The 21,751-nt window shown below is 38.4% G+C and overlaps 1 protein-coding gene across 2 annotated transcripts in view; it reads right to left on the bottom strand.

Annotated features, from left to right (window-relative positions):
• PDZRN4 (PDZ domain containing ring finger 4) overlaps positions 1 to 21,250 on the bottom strand; it is a 345,692-nt gene extending 324,442 nt beyond the window's left edge. Inside the window, exons 1-3 of one of the 2 annotated variants that reach the window (XM_081821493.1) lie at positions 20,484 to 21,250; positions 17,991 to 18,077; positions 16,001 to 16,108 (exon numbers count right to left, since the gene is read on the bottom strand). In XM_081821493.1, coding sequence (XP_081677619.1) covers positions 16,001 to 16,108; positions 17,991 to 18,077; positions 20,484 to 21,131 — 843 coding nt within the window. In that variant the 5' untranslated portion in view covers positions 21,132 to 21,250. Of the gene's footprint in view, positions 1 to 16,000; positions 16,109 to 17,990; positions 18,078 to 19,482; positions 19,650 to 20,483 lie in introns of those variants that run through there. The other variant, XM_081821494.1, reaches the window with a different exon arrangement.
• Positions 21,251 to 21,751: the final 501 nt, after the last annotated feature.

Below are 21,751 nucleotides of genomic sequence, written 5' to 3'. Positions count from 1 at the left end.
TGATGGATCCCTGTCTCACATTTAGGTCTTTCAACCATTTGGAGTCTATTTTTGTGTGTGGTGTAAGGAAATGGTCCAGTTTCATTCTTCTGCATGTGGCTATCCAATTTTCCCAACACCATTTGTTGAAGAGACTGTCTTTTTTCCATTGGACATTCTTTTCTGCTTTGTCGAAGATGAGTTGACCATAGAGTTGAGTGTCCATTTCTGGGCTCTCTATTCTGTTCCATTGATCTATGTGTCTGTTTTTGTTTAAGAGTTTATTTATTTATTTGACAGAGAGAGACACAGCGAGAGAGGGAACACAAGCAGGGGGAGCTGGAGAGGAGAAACAGACTCCCCGCCAAGCAGGGAGCCCGATGTGGGGCTCGATCCCAGGACCCTGGGATCATGACCTGAGCCGAAGGCAGACACATAACCGACTGAGCCACCCAGGCGCCCCGAAAACACAAACCTTTTAAAACTTGCCTCAAAAAGTTCCAAGCACAAGCTTAGTGAGTTGTTCCTTAAGCTTCCACAAAACGCTTCACAGCTGGGGCTACTGTTAATTATTCCAAGCAGCTCTCACCATGAAAACTTCAGAGTCCCCAGCCACTCTCCAGGGCTCTAGGAAGATTCTATCTTTTCACCAAACCATTTACAAGGCTTGGAAACATGGAAAACATCTTTCATCTTTCAGTTCCTCTGTGGTTAATCATGTTTTTGTTCAATTCCATGTTCACTCCAGTGCCATTTTCTGCAAATCTGCTTTACAGGCAGGCATGTGAATACAGTCAGCGTTACTGTGTTCTTCAAGTTCAATCCTGAAAAATCTGTGTTAGGGTGAAGGCAAACACACATCTACAGATCCAATTCAAGCATTTATATAAACCGAATTTGAAACACTGTGTTGTAGACTTGGGTTCCCTCTTATTTACAGGATAGAAGAAAGAGGGGATATTCAATTGTTCCAGTCCATTACCACTAGTTCTTAGACATTTTGAAACTTAAGAAGCAGTGAGTCTTTCAACTTCTGATTGACCTTGTGATAAAGATGCAAAGAGAAGGAATAGGATGTAACAGGGATAGCCTTCAGGGATGACCCACCTGGCACCTGAAAAACCCTTGCATCTAGACTATAATGCCTGAAATTTTGAGCTTACGGCCTATCCGTTTATTTATGCCATCATTCAAAGAAAATTAACATAATGCCTGCAGTGCCAGTCATAATGCTGAGAGCAGGAAGGGTGCTGGAGGTATTAAGTTCAAGAAAATCCTAAACCACTTTTTTAAGAAACCCATACATTTGTGAGAAGAGAAGAACAGGAGAGAATAAATACATAACAGAACATATGAAAAATGTTATGAAAGTGAGAGGTATAGAAATGTACTGACCACAGAGATAAATCCAGAGATGGATGGACTGTAAAGGGCTTTAGGAAGTGGAGGATTTTTGAAGATATCAGAAACTTGCCAGCTATAGAAGAGATATGGGGTGGAGTGAGGACACCAGGTTAAAAGAAAAGAAGGAATAAGAAAGGGGGGGTGAGTTTCATGTGACTAAGGTAGAGGATCTAAAAGCAAAAACTAAACAAACAAACAAACAAACGAAAAGAAAAGGTTTTGAAGGTCCATTTTTGCCTAACAAATTTGGATTTTACCCTACTGCCAATAGAAGGCTAATGAAGGACCTTAAACAAAGGAGCAAAATAATAACAATCCTGACAGTAGCGCGCAAGCCGAGCTGCAAATGGTAGAGACTGGGTGAAGGGCAGTTCACTCAAGAAGCTACTGTGCTCGGGGCGCCTGGGTGGCTCAGTTGGTTAAGCGACTGCCTTCGGCTCAGGTCATGATCCTGGAGTCCCGGGATCGAGTCCCGCATCAGGCTCCCTGCTCAGCAGGGAGTCTGCTTCTCCCTCTGACCCTCCTCCCTCTCATGCTCTCTGTCTCTCATTCGCTCTCTCAAATAAATAAATAAAATCTTTAAAAAAAAAAAAAAAAGAAGCTACTGTGCTCAAGATGAAAATGGCAAAAGCTTGAGAATCATTAAGGCTTTACCTCCAGGTAAAGTTCAGATACCCCACCACCGAGTGGGGTGAACTTTTATCATTCAAATATCTATTGGTATAAGTGAATTTAAAGACATTCTTTCCAAAAGACAAATGCTGCAAAGAAATAAGACAATGAGAAAGAAGGTGCCAGATGACCAGGATGATTGAGGGGAAAAGGAGGGAAAAAGACAGTGACGTATGGAGCATTTTGAAATTTTACTTAAATCAAGTCTGGATCTCATTTATTTTTAAAGATTTTATTTATTTATTTGACAGAGAGAGACACAGCGAGAGAGGGAACACAAGCAGGGGGAGTGGGAGAGGGAGAAGCAGGCTTCCCGCCGAGCAGGGAGCCTGATGCGGGGCTCTATCCCAGTACCCTGGGATCATGACCTGAGCCGAAGGCAGACGCTTCATGACTGAGCCACACAGGCACCCCTGGATCTCATTTTAAAATAAATCTTAATAATGTTATAGGGAATTCTGGTTCAGGATGGCAATGTAGAAAGATCCTAAACTCACCTCTTCCCATGGACACACTGAAACTACAGATATATATGGACTAGTTTCCTCTGAAAAAAACTAAAATTGGCAGTGACCCCATCACATTGGGTAAAGGAGAAGAAAAGGACATGGAAGCAGATAGGAAGTGCTGAAAAACAATCTCACCGTAATCCCTACCTCCCATTTCAATGCACTGACCTGTAATCAGGAGGGAACTCAAAACCCAAAGCTTCTCCCTGAGGAGTAAGGAGTTTGTACTCTACACCAGATACCCCAACTTTTAAGACTGGCACCTGAGACAAACCCCCAAACATCTGGCTTTGAAGACCAAGGGGGCTTGCACCCATGAGACCTGCAAAGCTATGGCAAACTGAGAAATGAATCTCAAAGGGGTCATGTACAGACTCACACACTCCAGGACCCTGTGCAGAAGCAGCCCTTTGGAAAGTGCTCAGGCTTCACGTGAAAAAGACTTCTTTGCTAATTTTAATGTGTTGGTCTGAGGGGCGGGAGTGGATTAGGTACTCCCTATGATAGATGCTGATGGATCCCATCTTCCTGCTCCCCCTCTGCCTCACTAAAGTCAGCAGACACCACATTTTTCTTGGGGGGGCGCCGATATTTTTATGCTCTAACAGGCAGGTAACATCTTCCACCCTGGCCCTCTGCCTTGCTGAAGCTGGCAAGTGCCATATTTCTCTCTCTCTCTTTTTCCTTATTTCTTCTCTCTTTTTTTCTTCTTTATTCTCTTTCTTTTTCTTTTCTCTTTTTTTCAGAGGATGCCAGCTTTGCACTCTCCCTCTGGGAGCTTCCTGAAGGGAAGCTTCCACATATACCAGGTGCCCTGGTTTTTATGTCTTGTGACTCAGTTTCTGTGGCTGCCACCTCTTGATTGCCTGGCTCTGGAGACCAGAGCTGCTTACAGTCATGGGTCCCTTGGGACTATAACAATTGGAGAGGCAGTTCTTGGCAGATTACCACTCCCACTCTCAGGCACTGCACAAAGAGCTGACTGGAACACACCCATAGTCTTTCTAAGAAAGGCTTTCTTGTCCTGGAGCTTTGGCCTTAGGAACAGGTTTAGGTTCGGTGCACATCTAGAGGTTATGGAGGTGCTCTCAGGGAATATAGGCCAGGGGATGCCATATTTGCACTCTCCATTTGGCTCACTACTCTCACCAGTATCCCCCAGAAAAGAATTTATACACTCATCTGGAGCCCTGATTTTTGCAACTGCCAGCAGAGAACATCCCTAGTCACCTATTCCAGTGACCAGCAAGATTTACACTTGTGGTGCCACAGGACAATATATATTTGCATACTTAAAAAGCTGCTGCCTGTGGGCCTGGCTTCCAATCAGCCAGAATCTAAATGTTGAGATCCTTCCCTTTGGGACACTGATGGGTATTGCACACACTCAACTACTGAGGGCTATTTAAAATAAAACAGGCTACTTGGACAATCACAAAGGTTCAAGAGACAACCAAGAGCTAGGGCAAAGTTGAACAGTAAGTTCATCGCCAACACAACTCTTCAAGACAGGGAGAGGCATTTGTTTCAACTAACACATATAAACCAACATATAGAATCAAGGAAAATGAAATGGAGAAATATGTTCCAAATAAGGGATAAGATAAAACCTCAGGGGGAAAAAAACAGAGATAATTTATCTAATTAAGAGTTCAAAGTAATGGTCATAAAGATGTTCACCAAACTTGGGAAAAGAATCAATGAACACGGGGTGCCTGTGTGACTCAGTCATTAAGTGTCTGCCTTCGGCTCAGGTCATGATCCCAGGGTCCTGGGATTAAGCCCCGCATCGGGCTCCCTGCTCTGCAGGAAGCCTGCCTCTCCCTCTCCCTCTGCCACTCCCCCTGCTTGTGTTCCTGCTCTGGCTAACTCTCTCTCTCTGTCAAATAAATAAATAAAATCTTAAAAAAAAAAAATCAATGAACACAAGGAAATCGTCAACAAAGAGAAAGAAAATGTAAAAAAAAAAAAAGAGAAGAAAAAGTACCAAACAAAAGTCACAACATGGAAGAATACCATTAACTGAACTGAAAAATCATCAGAGGTGTTCAACAGTAGACCAGATGAAGAAGAAGAAGGGATCAGTGAAGAGGCCTGGAACTCACCTAATCAAAACGGCAAAAAGAAAAAAAAAAAGAAAAAGTGAAGATAGCTTACTAGGCTTATAAGACAATATCAAGTGGACCAACATTCATACTATAGGGGTCCCAGAAAGAGAAGAGAGAAAGGGGCAGAAAATGTATTTGAAGAAATAATAGGTGAAAACATCTCTAACCTAGAAAAAGAACAGACTTCCAGACCCAGGAAGTCCAGAGAGACCAAAAGAGACTTACACCAAGGCATATTATAATTACAGTGTCAAAAGTTAAAGGTAGAGTATCTTGGGGCATCTGGGTGACTCAGTCGGTTAAGTGTCCGACTCTTGATCTCAGCTCAGGTCTTGATCTCAGGGTTGTTGGGTTCCACACTGGGCATAGAGCCTACTTAAAAAAAAAAATAAAGATAAAAAGAGAATCTTAAAAGCAGTGAGAGAAAAAAAAATTATGTGTAAGGAAACCCCCATCAAACAAGCAGATTTTTCAGCAAAAACATTGCAGGCCAGAGAGCAGTGGAACAATATATTTAAAGTGTTAAAAGAGAAAAAAAATCCTCCAACCAAGAATAATCTACCCAGCAAAATTACTCTTCAGAATTGAAGGAAAGAGGAGTTTTCTAGATAAGCAAAAACTAAAGGAGTTCATCACCACTAAACTGGCCTAACAAATGTTAAAGGGACTTCTTTAAGCTGAGAAGAAAGGATGCCAATTAGCAAAAAGAACACATATAAAAATATAAATCTCACCGGTAAAGGTAAATATACAGTAAAGGTAGTGGATTAATCACTTATATAGCTAGTATAAAAGTTAAAAGACAAAAGAAGTAAAAATAGCTGTAACTACAATAATTATTTAAGAAATACACAGATAACAAAATGAAGAATGGGGGGTTAAATGTAGAGCTTTATAATGCATTTAAACTTAAGCTATTATCAACTTGAAATAGACTGTTACAAATATAAGTTGTTATATATAAGCTTCATGGTAACAACAAAGCGAAAGCCTATAGAAGATACACAAAAGATAATAAGCATACCACTAAAAAAAGTCATCAAACAACAGAAGAAAAAGCCAGAAAGGAAGAAAGGAACAGAGGAACTACAAAAACAGCTGGAAAACAATGAACAAAATGGCAATAAATATATACCTATCTATAATTACTTTAAATGTAAATAAATTCTCCAATCAAAAGACAAAGAGTGGCTGAATTGATTAAACAAACAAACAAACAAAAAACAAGACCTATCTATATGCTGCCTATAAGAGAGTCACTTCAGATGTAAGGACACACACGACTTGAAAGTGAAGGAATAGAAAAGATATTCCATGCAAATGGAAACCAAACCAAGACTAAAAAGCTGATGTAGCTATACTCAGACAAAATGGACTTTAAAACAGACTGAGATAAGAAAGGTTTTACATAATGATAAAGGGGTTAATCCAAACAGAACATATAACATTTATAAATATTTATGCACCCAACAAAGGGGCATCTTAATATTAAGTACGTAAAGCAAATGTTAACAGACCTAAAAAGAGAAATAGACCGTCATACAAAAATAATAGGGGACTGTAATACCCCACTAACAGCAATGGATACACCATTCAGACAGCAAATCAATAAGAAAATATTGGCCTATCTCTGATTGACTTATTTTGCTCAGCATAATACCCTCCAGTTCCACCCACATCATTGCAAATGGCAAGATTTCATTCCTTTTGATGGCTGCATAATACATAATAAAAAAAAAAAAAAGAAAACATTGGCCTAAAATGACATACTAGGCAAGACGGACTTAACAGATACATATAGAATGTTCCATCCAAAAGCAATAGAACACAAATTCTTCTCAAGTGCACATGAAACATTCTCCAGGATAGATCATATATTAGGTCACAAAACAAGCCTTAAAAAATTAGTAAGATTGAATTCATCAAGCATCTTTCTAACCAAAATTGTATGAAACTAGAAATCAGTTATAAGGAAAAACTGGAAAATTGAAAAGTATGTAGATTAAATAACTTGCTACTGGACAACCAGTGGGTCAATGGAGAAATAAAAAAATACATTGAGATAAATGAAAAAGTAAATACAACATAACAAAACTTATCAAATGCAGCAAAAGCAGTTCTAAGAGGAAAGTTCATAGGCTAAAAGTCTACTTCAAGAAACAAGAAAAATCTCAAATAACACAACTTTACATCTCAAAGAACTAAGAAAAGAAGAACAAACAAAATCTGAAGTTAGGAGAAGGAAGGAAATAACAGAGATCAGAGCAGAAATAGATGAAATAGAAATCAAAAATAGAAAAGATCAATGAAACCAAGAACTGATTCTTTGAAAAGATAAACAAAATTGACAAACCTTTAGCTAGACTTACCATGAAATAAAGATGGAGGACTCAAATAAGAAATGAAAGAGGAGACATTACAAGAGACACAAAAGATATACAAAAGATTATGAGACTACTATGACCAATTATATGCCAACAAATTGGATAGCCTAAGAGAAATAGGTAAATTCCTAAAAACATACAAGCTTCCAAGACTGAATCATGAAAAAAGGAATAAGTGAACAAATTACTAGCAAGGAGATTCAATCAGTAATCAAAAGCCTGCCAAAAAACAAAAGCCCAGGAACCACACACTCTCACTGGTGAATTCTACCAAACATTCAGATAAGAATACCAATCCTTCTCAAACTCTTCCAAAAAAAAAAAAGAAGACTAGGAAGCACTTTCAAACTCATTTTACATAGCCAGCATTACCCTGATACCAAAACCAAACAAGGACACCACACACACAGAAAAAGTTACAGGCCAATATTTCTGATGAAAATAGATGCAAAAAACCTTAACAAAATATTAGCAAACCAAATACAACAATACATTAAAAGAATCACACACCATAATAAAATGGGATTTATTCTAGGAATGCAAAGATAGTTCAATATCCACAAATCGAACAATGTGATATACCACATTTATAAAATGAAGGTTAAATATCATGATCATCTCAATAGATGCAGAAAAAGCGTTTGATAAAATTCAACATCCATTTATGATAAAAACCCAACAAAGTGGGTACAGAGAAAGCATACCTCAACAAATAAAGGTCATATATGACAACCCACAGCTTATATCACACTCAGTGGTGAAAGCTGAAAGCTTTTCCTCTAAGCACAGGAACAAGACAGAATACCCATTTTTGCCACTTTATTCAACTTTTATTTTAGCATTGGAAGTCCTAGCCAGAGCAATTAGGCAAGAAAAAGAATTAAAGTCATCCAAATTAGAAAGAAAGAAATACAACTGTCACTATTTGCAGATGGCATATTATATATAGAAAATCCTTAAGACTCCACCAAAAAACTGTTAAAATTAATGAATGAATGCAATAGAGTTGCAGGATACTAAATCAATATAGAGAAATCTGTTGAGTTTCTATATACTAATAACAAACTGTCAGGAAAAGAAATTAAGCAAATAATCCCACTTACAATTGCATCAAAAAGAAGAAAATACCTAGGAATAAACTTAACGAAGGAAGCAAAAGATCCATACACTGAAAACTATAAAACATTAATAAAAAATTGAAGATACAAATAAATGGAAAGATATTCTGTGTCCATGAATTGGAGGAATATTGTTAGTGTCCACACTACACAAAGCAATCTACAGATTCAACGCAATCTTTATCAAAATTCCAATGGCATTTTTCACAGAAATACAAAAATCTCTCCTAAAATTTGTATGGAATGACAAAAGACCCTGAACAGCCAAAGCAATCTTGAGAAGAGGAACAAAGCTGGAGGCATCACACTCCCTGATTTCAAACCAAATTACAAAGCTATAGTAATCAAAACAGCATGGTACTGATGTAAAAACAGACAAATAGATCAATGGAACAGAACAGAGAGCCCAGAAATAAACCCATGCATATATGGTCAATTAATTTAAGAGAAAAGATCCAAGAATACCTAATGGGAATAAAAAGTCTCTTCAATAAATGGTGTTGGGAAAACTGGACAGCCACATGCAAAAGAATGAAATTGGACCACTTTTTTCTTATACCATACACAAAAATTAACTGAGAGTGGATTAAAAGCTTGAACATAAGACCTGAAACCATAATACTCCTAGAAGAAAACATATATGGTAATTTCCATGACTTTGGTCTTGACAATAATTTTTTTGGATTTGATAGCAAAAGCAATGGCAACAAAAGCAAAAATAAGCAAGTGGAACTACAGCAAACCAACAAGCTTCTGCACAGCAGAGGAGACCATCAACAAAGTGAAAAGGCAACCTATGGAATGGGAGAAAATATTGGCAAATCATATATCTGTAAGGGGTTAATATCCAAAATATATAAAGAACACATACAATTCAATAACAACAACAACAACGAATAAACAATTGGGTTAAAAATGGGCAGGAGATCAGAATACGCCTTTTGGATTTTCCAAAGAAGACAAATGACCAATAGGTACATGAAAAGATGCTCACTAATCACCAGGGAAATGCAAATCCAAACTACAATGAGATCTCATCTTACATCCGTTAGAATGGCTATTATCAAAAAGATAAGAGATAACACATGCTGCTGAGATTGTGGAGAAAGGGGAACCCTTGTGCACTGCTGATGGGAATGTAAATTGGTGCTACAGCTACTACGGAAAACGATATGGAGGTTCCTCAAAAAATTAAAAACAGAACTACTATATGATACAGCAATTCCATTTCTGGGTATTTATCTGAAGAAAACAAAAATACTAACTCAAAACATATGTGCACCCCCATCTTCGTTGCAACATTATTTACAATAGCCAAGATATGAAAACAACCTAAGTCTCCATCAATGGATGAATGGATAAAGAAATTGTAATACTCATGTATATAATGCATACACACACACAGTGGAATATTATTCAGCCATGAAAAAAAAAGAAATCTTGCCATTTGCAACAACATGGATGGACCCTGAGAGCATTGTGCTAAATGAAATGAGTGACACAGAGCAAGACATATACTATATAATTCTCAAAAACAAACAAGCTCATAGATACAGAGAACAGATTGGTGGTGGCCAGACAATGGGCAGAATGGTTGAAGGGAGTCAAATGGTACAAACTTCTAGTTATAAATTAAATAAGTCATAGGGATGTAATGAACTGCATGGTAACTATAGTTAATAATACTGTATTGCATATTTGAAAGCTGCTAAGAGACCAGATCTCAAAAGTTCTCATCATAAGAGAAAAAAATTCTGTAGCTATGTATGGTGATGATGTCAACTAGATTTATTGTGGTGATCATTTTGCAATATACACAAATATTGAGTCATTATGTTGTACACCCGAAACTAATACAACATTGTATGTACGTGATTTACCTTAACAAAAAAATGTTATAGGTTCTCTGATGAGGTTTTCTGTAGTACAGACTGATGAGGAGAATGGGGACCACGGCCAGACTTTCTGACATGGATCCCACATGCAGTGTGCAAACTGCCGTCATGTGTGGTAGTCCTGTTTCCTTACTCAGAAGCTTAGCACTTCCCCCCCCCAAAAAAAAAAAATCAAACTCAAGTTCATACCTTATAAATTTAAAATAGATAAGATAGTGCCTAACACATTAAAGCTTGATGGTATAAAGACCTTTCCATCCTTTTCTTACAAGTTAAAATAAAACTATATTTATTAATAATGGAAATTCAGTAGAATGGCAAAACGCTCTGATCATCTAGATTGAAGATCTGAGGGACTAGCTATTTTTACTCTCATAGTTACAGGAAAGAAACAGAAAATAAGAAAGTTTGAAAAATATTTGCGAGATAACCCAGTATCAATTCAAGGCCAAGACCCCAGGTCAAAGCCCATGCCCCTTCCTGAAACCACAATGCTGACTTACATTCAGATTCTATTCCTTTACTAACCCAACATCATGATTTCTAGAAAAGAATTGAACTACTCCTGGGAGAACAGGAAAACTAGGATAAACCTACAGTATCATTCCACTAAGATATGCTGGTGATGTCCATTTAAGTTTGTAACAACTGAAGGAACAACTTCCCATGAAAGCCTGCTTTGCCTTATACAGGCAGAAAATGGGACCTGTACACCACAAGCTACTTGCGGGCAGAGAATGGTTCTTATTGCTCTTTATTTCCATAATACAGAGATGCTGCCTGGCACATATAGGCAATTAATAAATATTTGTTGAATGATTAAGTCATAAGTGCATAGTTACAAAGTATTCCCAACAGCCCTTCTTGCATCTGAGTGTCCTTATGAATATGTGAAAATATATGAATTCAAACTTCCTACATTTACTCATCTAAATGCTGGTATCTATAGAAATGGGAATGACTAAAATTTGGGGAGAGTGACCTAGATTCTCCAAGAAAGGAAAACAGCCCTTCCCCCATTGTCTCTGTGTTCTGGAGAACAAACGACTTGTATAAGCTGAGAGATACATCAGGCTCATAATAGTGGGTTCTAAGAACCTGTCTTGTGTCAGGCACTTTGCATACACAGTGAACATGAATGGCATAGAAACTGAGGTACAACTGGCTTGCTCAAGGTCACATATGTTTAAAGAGGCAGGACAGGAATGCCAGCCAGATTTCCTTGATTCCAGGATTCATGCTCTTCCCACTGCATCACCATACTTGCCAAGATACATTAAAATATACAATTATATAATGATGACTATGTCATGTTAAAACTGCAGTCAATTTAAGTAGCATTTAATCCTGATTACAAATGCTTTACTTGCACTAACATGATTACATTACAATTACAATTCTTTACTTGCACTAACATGATTGCTTTCAGTTCTTTCCTAATTCTTTCAGACAATCAATCAATGTTATCTGGACAGTTAAAAAACACTTTAAATGGGCGCCTGGGTGGCTCAGTTGGTTGGGCGACTGCCTTCGGCTCAGGTCATGATCCTGGAGTCCCGGGATCGAGTCCCGCATCGGGCTCCCTGCTCAGCAGGGAGTCTGCTTCTTCCTCTGACCCTCTTCCCTCTTGTGCTCTCTATCTCTCATTCTCTCTCTCTCAAATAAATAAATAAAATCTTTAAAAAAAAAACACACTTTAAAAATGTGGGATGATAATAATATGTTATTGAAGAGTTCAGTGACGTCTTCAAATTATACAGCAATTTATCAAAAACCTAATTGCCTACCGGATTTACAAGTGGCCAGCAAAACTTGTAAATGCTTCCTAAGCATACACAAATTAGCCCGGCTGCTTTATGAGGTGGTAAGGCACACTGTGCTATCAAGCACACCCAGGGGTAGCACACTGTAGATCCAATTCAACAGCATTCCTAAATGTTTAGCTCTGATCTGCACTTACATTTCCTGTGTTAACACCAGAAATGAACTGTGCAAAGACTTTGGCAAATAAACATGATAACCATCAAAGATTTTTACTTTAGCAGCACAATGATGACGAATGCAAAAGATACACCATTAGAGAACTAAAAGATCATGGGGCTGGCTGGTGGGAATAGTTAAGTTCTTGTTGAGACACTGTGTTTGTAAAGTTCCTTCCGCTAGTACTACACTCAGCACTTTGCAGAAAGTGCTACATTGACATTGTTCGATGTGGGAACTGTTTCTAAAGTAAATGAAAATGCCTTATATGCTGCATGTCATTATGAATTTCAAGCTAAATAAATGGAAGAGACTTTCATATATACACTACAGAAAACTCTGCTTTCTGCTCCAAACTGTTCTTCCCATAGACTTCACAGCCCTCTACCCCTACTCCCTGGTCTCCAGAAGCTAGGAGAAGGGTGGACTTTCCCGTCACCCAGCACTGGCTAGGAGCTGGGAGGAAGGGTAGGGAGAAGAAAGTGGGAACAAAGAGCCATGAATGACTCTCCACCCTTCTATTCACCTTCCCACTCTGGGATTAAGGTTGTACTGTCTGCGATCAGCATCACAGGAATAATAACAGAGGAATAACTGCTGACAGCAGCAGTGAGCTTTGATTCTCAACTCCCACATACCTCACAGGCATCCTAACATGATGATACTCACAGTAATGCTCTTACAGAACTATGCCCAAGCCTCTGATGGTGTCAGGACCCTTCTGTGGTTCCTTTGAGTCTTGAAAGGGTGTAAAACAGCACGCAAAAGATGCTTTTATTTGGATGTATACTCTGGTGAATTCCTGGTCTACGTTAACTTTTGTCATGTTTCAAAATGCCTTTAACAATGTCTTCTGCCTTTTTGGTCTCCAGTGATACCCTGACACCTAATACTGTAACTCCAGTAACACAACGGATTTCTTTTCTGAATGTACACCAAAAATATTTTAACAAATATGGATGTGTAAACGTCTAGAAACCACTAAACGTAATTTCGCTCAAGCAGACTGACTCCAAAAATGAATTTTCTTTGTATTATGTGAAAACTACCACATGGATTTACACAGCTATGATTTTTTTCTTTTAGGATTCTTGAATTTGATCAGCTTCAGTGGAATGCAGACTATTTTAAAAATAATACGTTTAGAGTTGTTGGCTTTTGTTAAACTTTGGCAAATAAATCTAATTTTTTATTAGAATTCATAAAATCTCTTTAATTATTAATAGAACCAGACCTTTAACATATCTACCTTCTCCTCCAAATGAATGATTTGAGAAAATTTTGTTATTTTATAAGAACAATTCATAAACCTATTGTAATGTATGCTTTAAGCGATTAACTGGACAAAATATTTTTAGTATATCTTGACTATAAGTGAAAAAAAAAAAAGAACTAACAGTTTCTGTTTATTCCAGTCACAGATCACAGAACTTGAAGTATTTAGTAATGTGTCAGACTGTGGCAATTAGCTCATATGGATAGTTTCATAATATATGAACTACTGTGTACTTTATACTGCTAACAAATTTATTTGTTGCACCAGGTAAAAACCAGCATAGCCATTTCAAATTCAAAACTTGAAAAAACCATCGCATCAAATTAGTTCAATAAACAAATTACCAAGCAAAAAAAAATGGAAAATAAATTACTCTATTTTAGAACCTATTTTGTCTCTGCACATTTTAAATTAATAATATATTTCATATTAGCTGCCTACTACTAAAAATTGTGTAAAGTTGACTGATATCATAATGACAGATAAACTAAAATAATTGACAGGAATCAAATATTTCTAAATTAATTGCTACACATAGCATCTTTTACACATGTGTATGCACAAGAACAAGCAACCTTGTATGTGTATTTATATATATATATATATATATATATAAGATCACGCAAATATCTATTCACTTTAAAAGCTGATGGCATTACTGAACAACTGAATATGAGAGATTTCTAATAATATTCCTTTTTAAATATCTCATGCTATTTAACAGATAACATTCCAAAAACATGTATATCATCTAACTCATTTTCAACTGCAAATGTGTTCACATGAATCCATTAGAGAAGTATAACAAAAATATGCCTATTACAATGTACCCTGGCATAAAAGATACACTGATAAATTTCTATCATTGAGGCAAATTTCAAGCTCATCATTAACTGATAATATATGCATGTCAAGGTGAAATAATAATACTGCTGCTAGTTAGAAATTATAATTTAGTTTTACATGGTTTTACATTCGCTCTCTGTGATTTAAATAAGGTTATTTTGACATAATTAGTAACAGTATTAGCTAGATGTCTAGATGCACTTGATTTATCAACCACAGTTTTTATCAAATTATCTCTTCACATTAAAAAATGCATTTTTAACAAAAGTGCTATATCACAATATAAAAAACAAATTCTCCTTCCTCCTTTTTAATGCAACATTAATGAAGCATACATAACATTGTTACACAGCTAGAACAAATTGTTTTTTAAATCCCGATTACACGTTTCTATGTGTATATATGTGTGTGCTAACTGAATATATGTATTCAGTTCCATTTGCTTTTCTAAGAGTATCAAATGTAGGCATTCATTTTCCATTTAACTGGAAAGATCAAATGCTTTAGAGATAAGGCAGAAAGTAATGAGGATAATTTTTTGTTGTTTAAATTATGTTGCCCTTTAAATCATATTGCACAAACACAAGTAGAAATAGAAAATTTCTAACTATACAAACTGCAGCATGTAAATATTTCCACTGGGCAAACTGTCAAGATAAACTGGATAGCATCAGTGAAAGCAGGTCTGTACTTTCTTGGCTACACAATGGGAAGGAGAAAAAAATCCAAGAGACCTCTTCAGATAAAACCCAGTTTTTCAGCCAAAGGGCATCTTCTTTCCCTTCCCCAAAGTCCGTAGTCAGCTAATTTCTAGATGTTATGGGTTTTTTTTCTGAAACACAAACACTATTGGCTCTTCTGCATCTTTTATTCTTATCCAAGGTCCAATTATTCAAAATCCAACTTTTTTTAATGCACAGAAGATGAATGAATATCTAAAACTTCACTCAAAGTTTAATAGGAAAAACAATCTCCATTTAGTGATTTTATATAGATACCAGAAAGACAGCACTAGTGATTATATAATCTAGGATAAACAGAATATTTTCAAAAGAGTGGAGTCCAATAAACCTTCCAAACTCCTATTTATGCCTTTACTAATACATTGGAAACAATTCCACTGATAAAAGTAATCTAATCATTTTCAGTAACACCAAATAATACTATCTCAACCAGTTAAAATTTCAAAAGCACATTGGTGGTAAATGGCAGTGACCTAAAATTCCATTATCACAGCCCAAATTTCATTAACTTACATATATTTACTTTGTCAACCCCCAGACAACAATATAGCTACAATGCACAATAGAGAAAATGAAGAGTTCCCACCAACAGGAAAAAAAAAAATCTGCTTTTTTTTTCCCATGGAAAAATACATGAACATGATAACCATATTAAACTAAGAAATGGTAAAATTTATACAGTACCTGTATAAATAATTCCAAACTCTCCATGTAACATACTAATCACAAGTTCAAAGACAGTAATATTTTCTCATCAAAAATGTTCTTTAGGAGCGATTTATCATCTTTTGAAATGTAATACAAAATTAATCCCTTAATAATCACACAATTATCTTCATAGTTTATGGGGAGAGTAATTTATTAAAACAGATACTCATTAACACATTTGGAAACTTCAGGTGATGTATTCTTTTATCTCGAGATCTAATAATTGATATAGATTAGATATATACTCTAGATAGATACATATTCTAGTTAAACACATACTTAGTAAGTACCACACCAAAGTAAAACAATAAGTTTGGAAATTTTAAATGTCCAAATATTTCTTCCATGGCTCATATTGGTGTTTTATTATTGTCTTACCTCAATGATTTTGTCATGAATCTCCAGGCCATCTGCTCTGTCGGCAGGTCCATTTTCCAAAATTTTTGAAACATAAATTCCTTCCGCTGATTTCTCTTCCTTATTATTCTATAAAAAATATAACCACTAGCAGTAAGAAAGATGTAATCAATATTTTATTTGGTTAAAAGACAATTTAGTAAATATAACATTGCCAATCTTCCCTAAACATGCAACTCTCTCTCTTAGCTGGGGATTTGGCACTGAATTTTAACTTACCTAATACCAAATAGTCATTAATCAAGATGGCAGCTTTAATGAATGAGTCCAACATCTCTGACAAGATTATCCATTTACTTCACGTTTTTGAGCATACATAAAAGGCTATGAGGAAAGGGTATGTACAAGGTGATAGACTGGCTTCAAAGTATTATTTATAAAACATCTTACTTCTCAAGAGATGTAGCAATTAAAAAGGGCTACAAGAAAACAACAAGCATATCCAGCCTCACTATATATTTGGTTTGAGATGTGGCCAGAGTTTTGAAAATATAATTTAGCCTCATGATGTGACAGATTTGGAAATATAGCTCTGACTGTATTCACAGGAGAGACTAGGAGGTTGCTCAAGTGTAAAATCCCAAAAGATCAACTCTAACTGCAAGAGAACCCTTTCAAGGCTAATTGTTACACATTTCCAGGTGCAATGAGCCTAATGATTAGTTAAACCTCAACCATATAACCGATATAATATAAATAGGACACTTTAGCAGTCATGGGGAAAACATGTTGCAAAACTTATCTAGGTAAAGTGCCCAGCATATTATAATAATAATTTTAAATATCATTTTCCTTCATGGCAGTTTAAATAAAATTATTTCTCCTTAATTAGCCTTTCTTAACATGAGTTTGAAGAGCCTCTTAAAAATGTCCAGTGTCATCTAAATGTCAAACACCCAAGTGGCATTTTATAAAAATATTCTTTAGGGGAAAAGAAAACAAAAAAGATATGATGAAAAGACTTCTATCTCTTCATATTAAATGGGGACTGTTCTAGAAACAGAAGCACAGCAGTCATTAGTTGCTAGGTTTTCAAAATACTAAACAGTAAGGGGGAAATATGTCATTGCCATCCTGACCTAAACATAGCATATGGTCAACAACTCTAAGACAGTTTCCTTGGGCAACATCTGCAATGCAGGATGCAAGAATTTCATGGCAGTTTATTAAGAAAATTAAAGAACATGCTTTTTTCTTTAAACTTTACCACACTTTCTAGTTATGGTGAAAATTAAGTTGATGTAGTAGTATTCGAAGGATATAAAAGAACTTTGCGACTACAGTATCTGGTTTAAGTTTATAACTTTGTATTTTGAAAACAATTGGCATCAATGTAGAAAATATTATTCATTCAATTAAATAAAAAATTTGATTTGGGAGCCAACAATATTTCAAATCAACTGTCTTTCTTTAACACGGCATTTCTTATATAACTGTGAAAACAATGATCCCTTATTTTAACTTATTTTAACTGTTCATTCCATCAATCAACATGCATTATAAACTGCTTGGTCTGTGTTAGCCTCTGAAAACTGACAAGTTGACTTAATAAGTAGAAGGTATAATCAGGCAATCCAGTTACCTAATATTATCAAGTAGAAATTGCCTATACACATTATTGTGAAATAGGTTTAAGAAGTTTACCAGTGGGGGGAAAAAAAAGAAGTTTACCAATGGGGTTATCCAACGTAAATAAAATATTAAACATACTCTCCTTTTTTTCTAAGTAGCAAAGAGGAACAAGTCTGTTAGTTGTTGGGTTTTTTATTTTGTTTTCTCAAAAAAAATGTAGTTATGTCCTGGAATATTTGCATTAAGGAATCTGGTATTTGATCATAAGCATGATTTTAAAGATTAAACCACTTGTTTTCCTTATTCAAAATCCACAAATGAAAGCTGTCTTCTATTATTTTATAAGCAAAGAGATTTATGCATGCACAAGGTAGGTTACCTGATTTGGTCGACCTCCTATAATATTGAATCCCAACGTGTCATTTTCTCTTTCTAACACGATGGTGAGTGGCTTATGTTCTCCATCCTAGAAGAAAAGGGATAAAATAACTAGGTAAGGAAAGGAAAAAAAAAAGAAAAGAAAAAAGGAAAGAAAAGGAAAAGAAAAAGAAAGAAATGCGACCACAAACCTTTTTTTAAAAAAACTGTCACTAAATTAACATTTGAAAAGAAGAAAACCTTAAAACTAAGGATGGTTGAATTTGGAAGAAGGTTAATTTCTCCTTAAATTTACTTTGAAAATACATATTTTAAAAAAGTGCTTGTAAGAAAGATTATTTTCAAAAATGTCTAAAGGGTTTTATATTTTCACACATCAATCTATCTTTTATCCTAATACAGCATCTAATTCCAGATTTATTGTAATTTAAAACAGATTTCTGGTAACTCTACAGGTATCTTTTTTTTTTTTTTTTTTTTTTTTTTTACAGTAGAGCAAACTAAAGAATCTCAGAATTTTTTTATATAAAAATTTCACTTTGGAAAGTCTTGAGGGATTGAAGTAATAGTGAGCTATTGATAAAATTCTTTCAACAGTAATATTTGGATTGTTACTGTAATGCAGGATCTAAGTTACAGTAATCCTAATTTTCAATAGTATTTTTATTTGGTTTTGCATAATTCCCACAGAATTTTAAAAAGAGAGGACTTGTGTTAAGTAAAATAGTGTGTATTTCTTCTCCTGGCAGCCAGATAATAGTAAAACAACCAGGAATTATATTTACAACCTGTTTATTAATAAAGACCAATTTAAATACAAAATGAAATAGTGCCAGACTAGGTAAGGTTTATTCATGGCTATGGGTATTATTAACTGCCCTAGGAAATTACATCTGGCAATTCATGGTAAAATTCCATAAGTACCATCACCACTGTTAACACCATCACCACCTCTTCCCAGGAGCTTTTCCAAGCAGTGCACGCAGCAGCCCCTACTGGTAGTGGGAAAACATTTCTGAGCATAGAGAAGCCTTCTGACAGTCTGCAAAACACAGGCAGTTTTTCCTCACTTCTCAGAATCATAGCTTGACTTGTTGCATGGACTTCTCTGTTACACAATTCCAGTTACTGCTCCTTTCCATCAACCATGGCTTCCCTACAACCTTGAAACATGACCTGGTAATACGGAGCACATTTCTGCGCTTCTCTCTGGGTCTTCCCATTTTGTAAATTTACCTGGCTCTAAATAGGATAGAGAGAGAATCAGGGATAGCACCCAGTCTTTTAATAAGCATTGTGCCTCCCTTAGCCCCTCACACTTCGGTTGTCTTTTTTTAGGTTCAAGGACAGAAGTTTCTAAACTCAATGCCTGGGTTGGAGGCAGTGCAAAGCAGTCCCAAAGGGGAATCATCCTGTGTTGCTCCTCCCCAGGACGCTGAAGAATGAAAACAGCTCCTTGAATGGAGTGCAAGTTCTGCTAAATCCCTGCTCACCATGGCAGCGACCAACAATGTCAAACACCGTGCAGAAGTCCTCCAGAAGAGAAGTAACAGCTTTATAAACAAGCCTCTTCACACGGGGTGCTGCAAAGAGCTTGTTTATTCAGTCTGAAAGCGGGCAGTCCACCAGCACAGTTCGGGGCCAGAAGCTTCTACAAAGAAGGGAAACAGCCGCTGCCCAGGGGCTCACAGGGCGAGTCTGACCGCAGATGGATGTCGCTGCTCTTAGATTTGGTTCCCCAAGCCACCACCGCCCCCCCCCAAACACACACACACACACACACACACACACACACACACACACACACTCCACTTACGATGAAATCCCAAGGCAGCGAAGGATTCTTTAGGGAAGGTCAGGGTAATGAAAACTCTGCAGGTCTAAGAAATCCCATCTGTTAATCTCTCAACGCAAGGTTTTCCTGGTTTCTCACATCCCTGATAGTCCCCGCACTGAGTACAAGGTGGCCGATATGGGTAGTTTGGCAGGAAAACTAAGTCATTCAGAGGAAAAGGTGTGTGACTGACAAGGCTGCAGGGATGCTGGGGCAGCAGCAGAGGGGAGGCAAGGTCGGGGAAGTCCTCACTTCCTGGCTTTCCTTTTCTGATTGGCTTTAGGCACAGGCCAAAGGTACAAAACAAACAAACAAAAACAATGGCAGAGAGGGTAGCTCAGGAGAGTGAAAGATGGGGAACAAGGGTCGGGGTTGGAAAATGAGTTTTCCTAATTCTTCTTTCTCCATCGAAAAGTTGGAATTGGATTTGTTTAATTCGTTCCAATCAATATAAGTGGAAAGGGGCAAATCCTTCTCAAAGGCAATACTAATCCATCCGAAAGGTACTAATAGTGTACGTCCTATGGTCAGGGAGGGTGGATGCCTCCCACCTCACGGTAAGGAAGGTGGTCACCTCTAAAGGAATCCCGAAGTACCAGAAAGAAGCGGTCCTCTTTCCACCCCAATCGTTCCCCAGGTGCCCGGTCCCTCTGCGCTTACCGGGCCGCGGCCGCCGCCCAGGTCTCTGGCGAAGTTGCGGACGTGAGCCATGTACTGGGCGAACTTCTCTTGGTACCGGCGGGCCGTGAGGTGCACCTCGCCCTGCAGCGCCCAGAGCTGCGCTAGCAGCGCCTTCTCGCGCCGACTCCAGGCGAGGACTAGCGGCCCGGGACCCCGCCCGCTCCCGCCGCGGACGCCCGGCGGGCCCCCGCGCGCGCCCCCGCCCCGGCCGGGGCCCGGCGCCGTCCCGCAGCACCCCCGCGCGGGCACGTCCACGCCGCCGCGGCCGCCGGGCCCCGAAACGCAGTCCCGCCGGCGGCGGGCAGGGCCGAAGGCGCAGCGCTCGACGTGCGCCGCCAGCTCGTGCAGCCGGACCGAGTGGCCGCAGCCGCGAGGGCGGTAGTCGCACTGGATGCGCAGCTTCTGGATGAGGCTGCGCAGAGGCAGCACCCGGTACAGCTTGCCCGGCGCCAGGGGCTGGCACTGCAGCGGGCACCGGCGCTGGCGCGCCACCCAGGGCAGCAGGCAGCTGGCGCAGAAGACGTGCCCGCACGGCGTGCACAGGGGCTCCTCCAGCACCTGGCCGCACAGTTTGCACTTGAAATCCGGGTCCACCGCTTCGGCGAAGCGCTCCAGGGCAAAGCCCATAGTCGAGAGAGGGAGAAGGGGGAGCGAATCCGAGTCCACTTTCTCCAAGTCTCCCCCGGGCTACCCCTGGGACGGCTTTCCTGCGGCAGTGGCCCTGGCTGTCGGAGGGGAGGAGAAAGGTGGAGGGTTGCGATCCCAGAGTTTGTTTGGCTTGAAGTTTTCAGGCTCTGGCTGGGTCCCCTGACTCCGCCGTGTTGACGCTAATAGACGCCACCTCAAGTGACCCCCCCCCAACACTCACCCCCACCCACGTCTCATTCGCGGCTCTGCAATTTATATTCTTTCAAATTTTGTCCGCGGAGAGCCGAGGCCAGCTTACAATGGCCCAGTCTTCAGGCAGAGCTGATAACGGGCACAGCGCAGATGTTGAAAAACAACTTTTAATTCCACCAGGATGTAAACTCAGGGAGAGCAAGATTTTTATCCGTCGGTTTTCCGCTGAATTCTCATCGCCCCGCATCCGGGGGATCTTCAATAAATGTGTTTGAAATACACGCACTTCTTTTCTCTCAAACCAGCTAACTACAAAATCACCAGCTAAGTGGCTGCGACCTTAGGAAATCACTATGAGGTATCTACAGAGCCAGGCTTCTCAAATCACAATCCAGAAATCAGGTGAG

This window comes from Leptonychotes weddellii, chromosome 5 (assembly GCF_054177405.1).
Source record: "Leptonychotes weddellii isolate Sample4059 chromosome 5, ASM5417740v2, whole genome shotgun sequence".
Taxonomy (NCBI): Eukaryota; Metazoa; Chordata; class Mammalia; order Carnivora; family Phocidae; genus Leptonychotes; species Leptonychotes weddellii.
The sequence above is the reverse complement of the archived record's forward strand: the minus strand, read 5'-3'. Positions and strand labels throughout refer to the sequence as shown.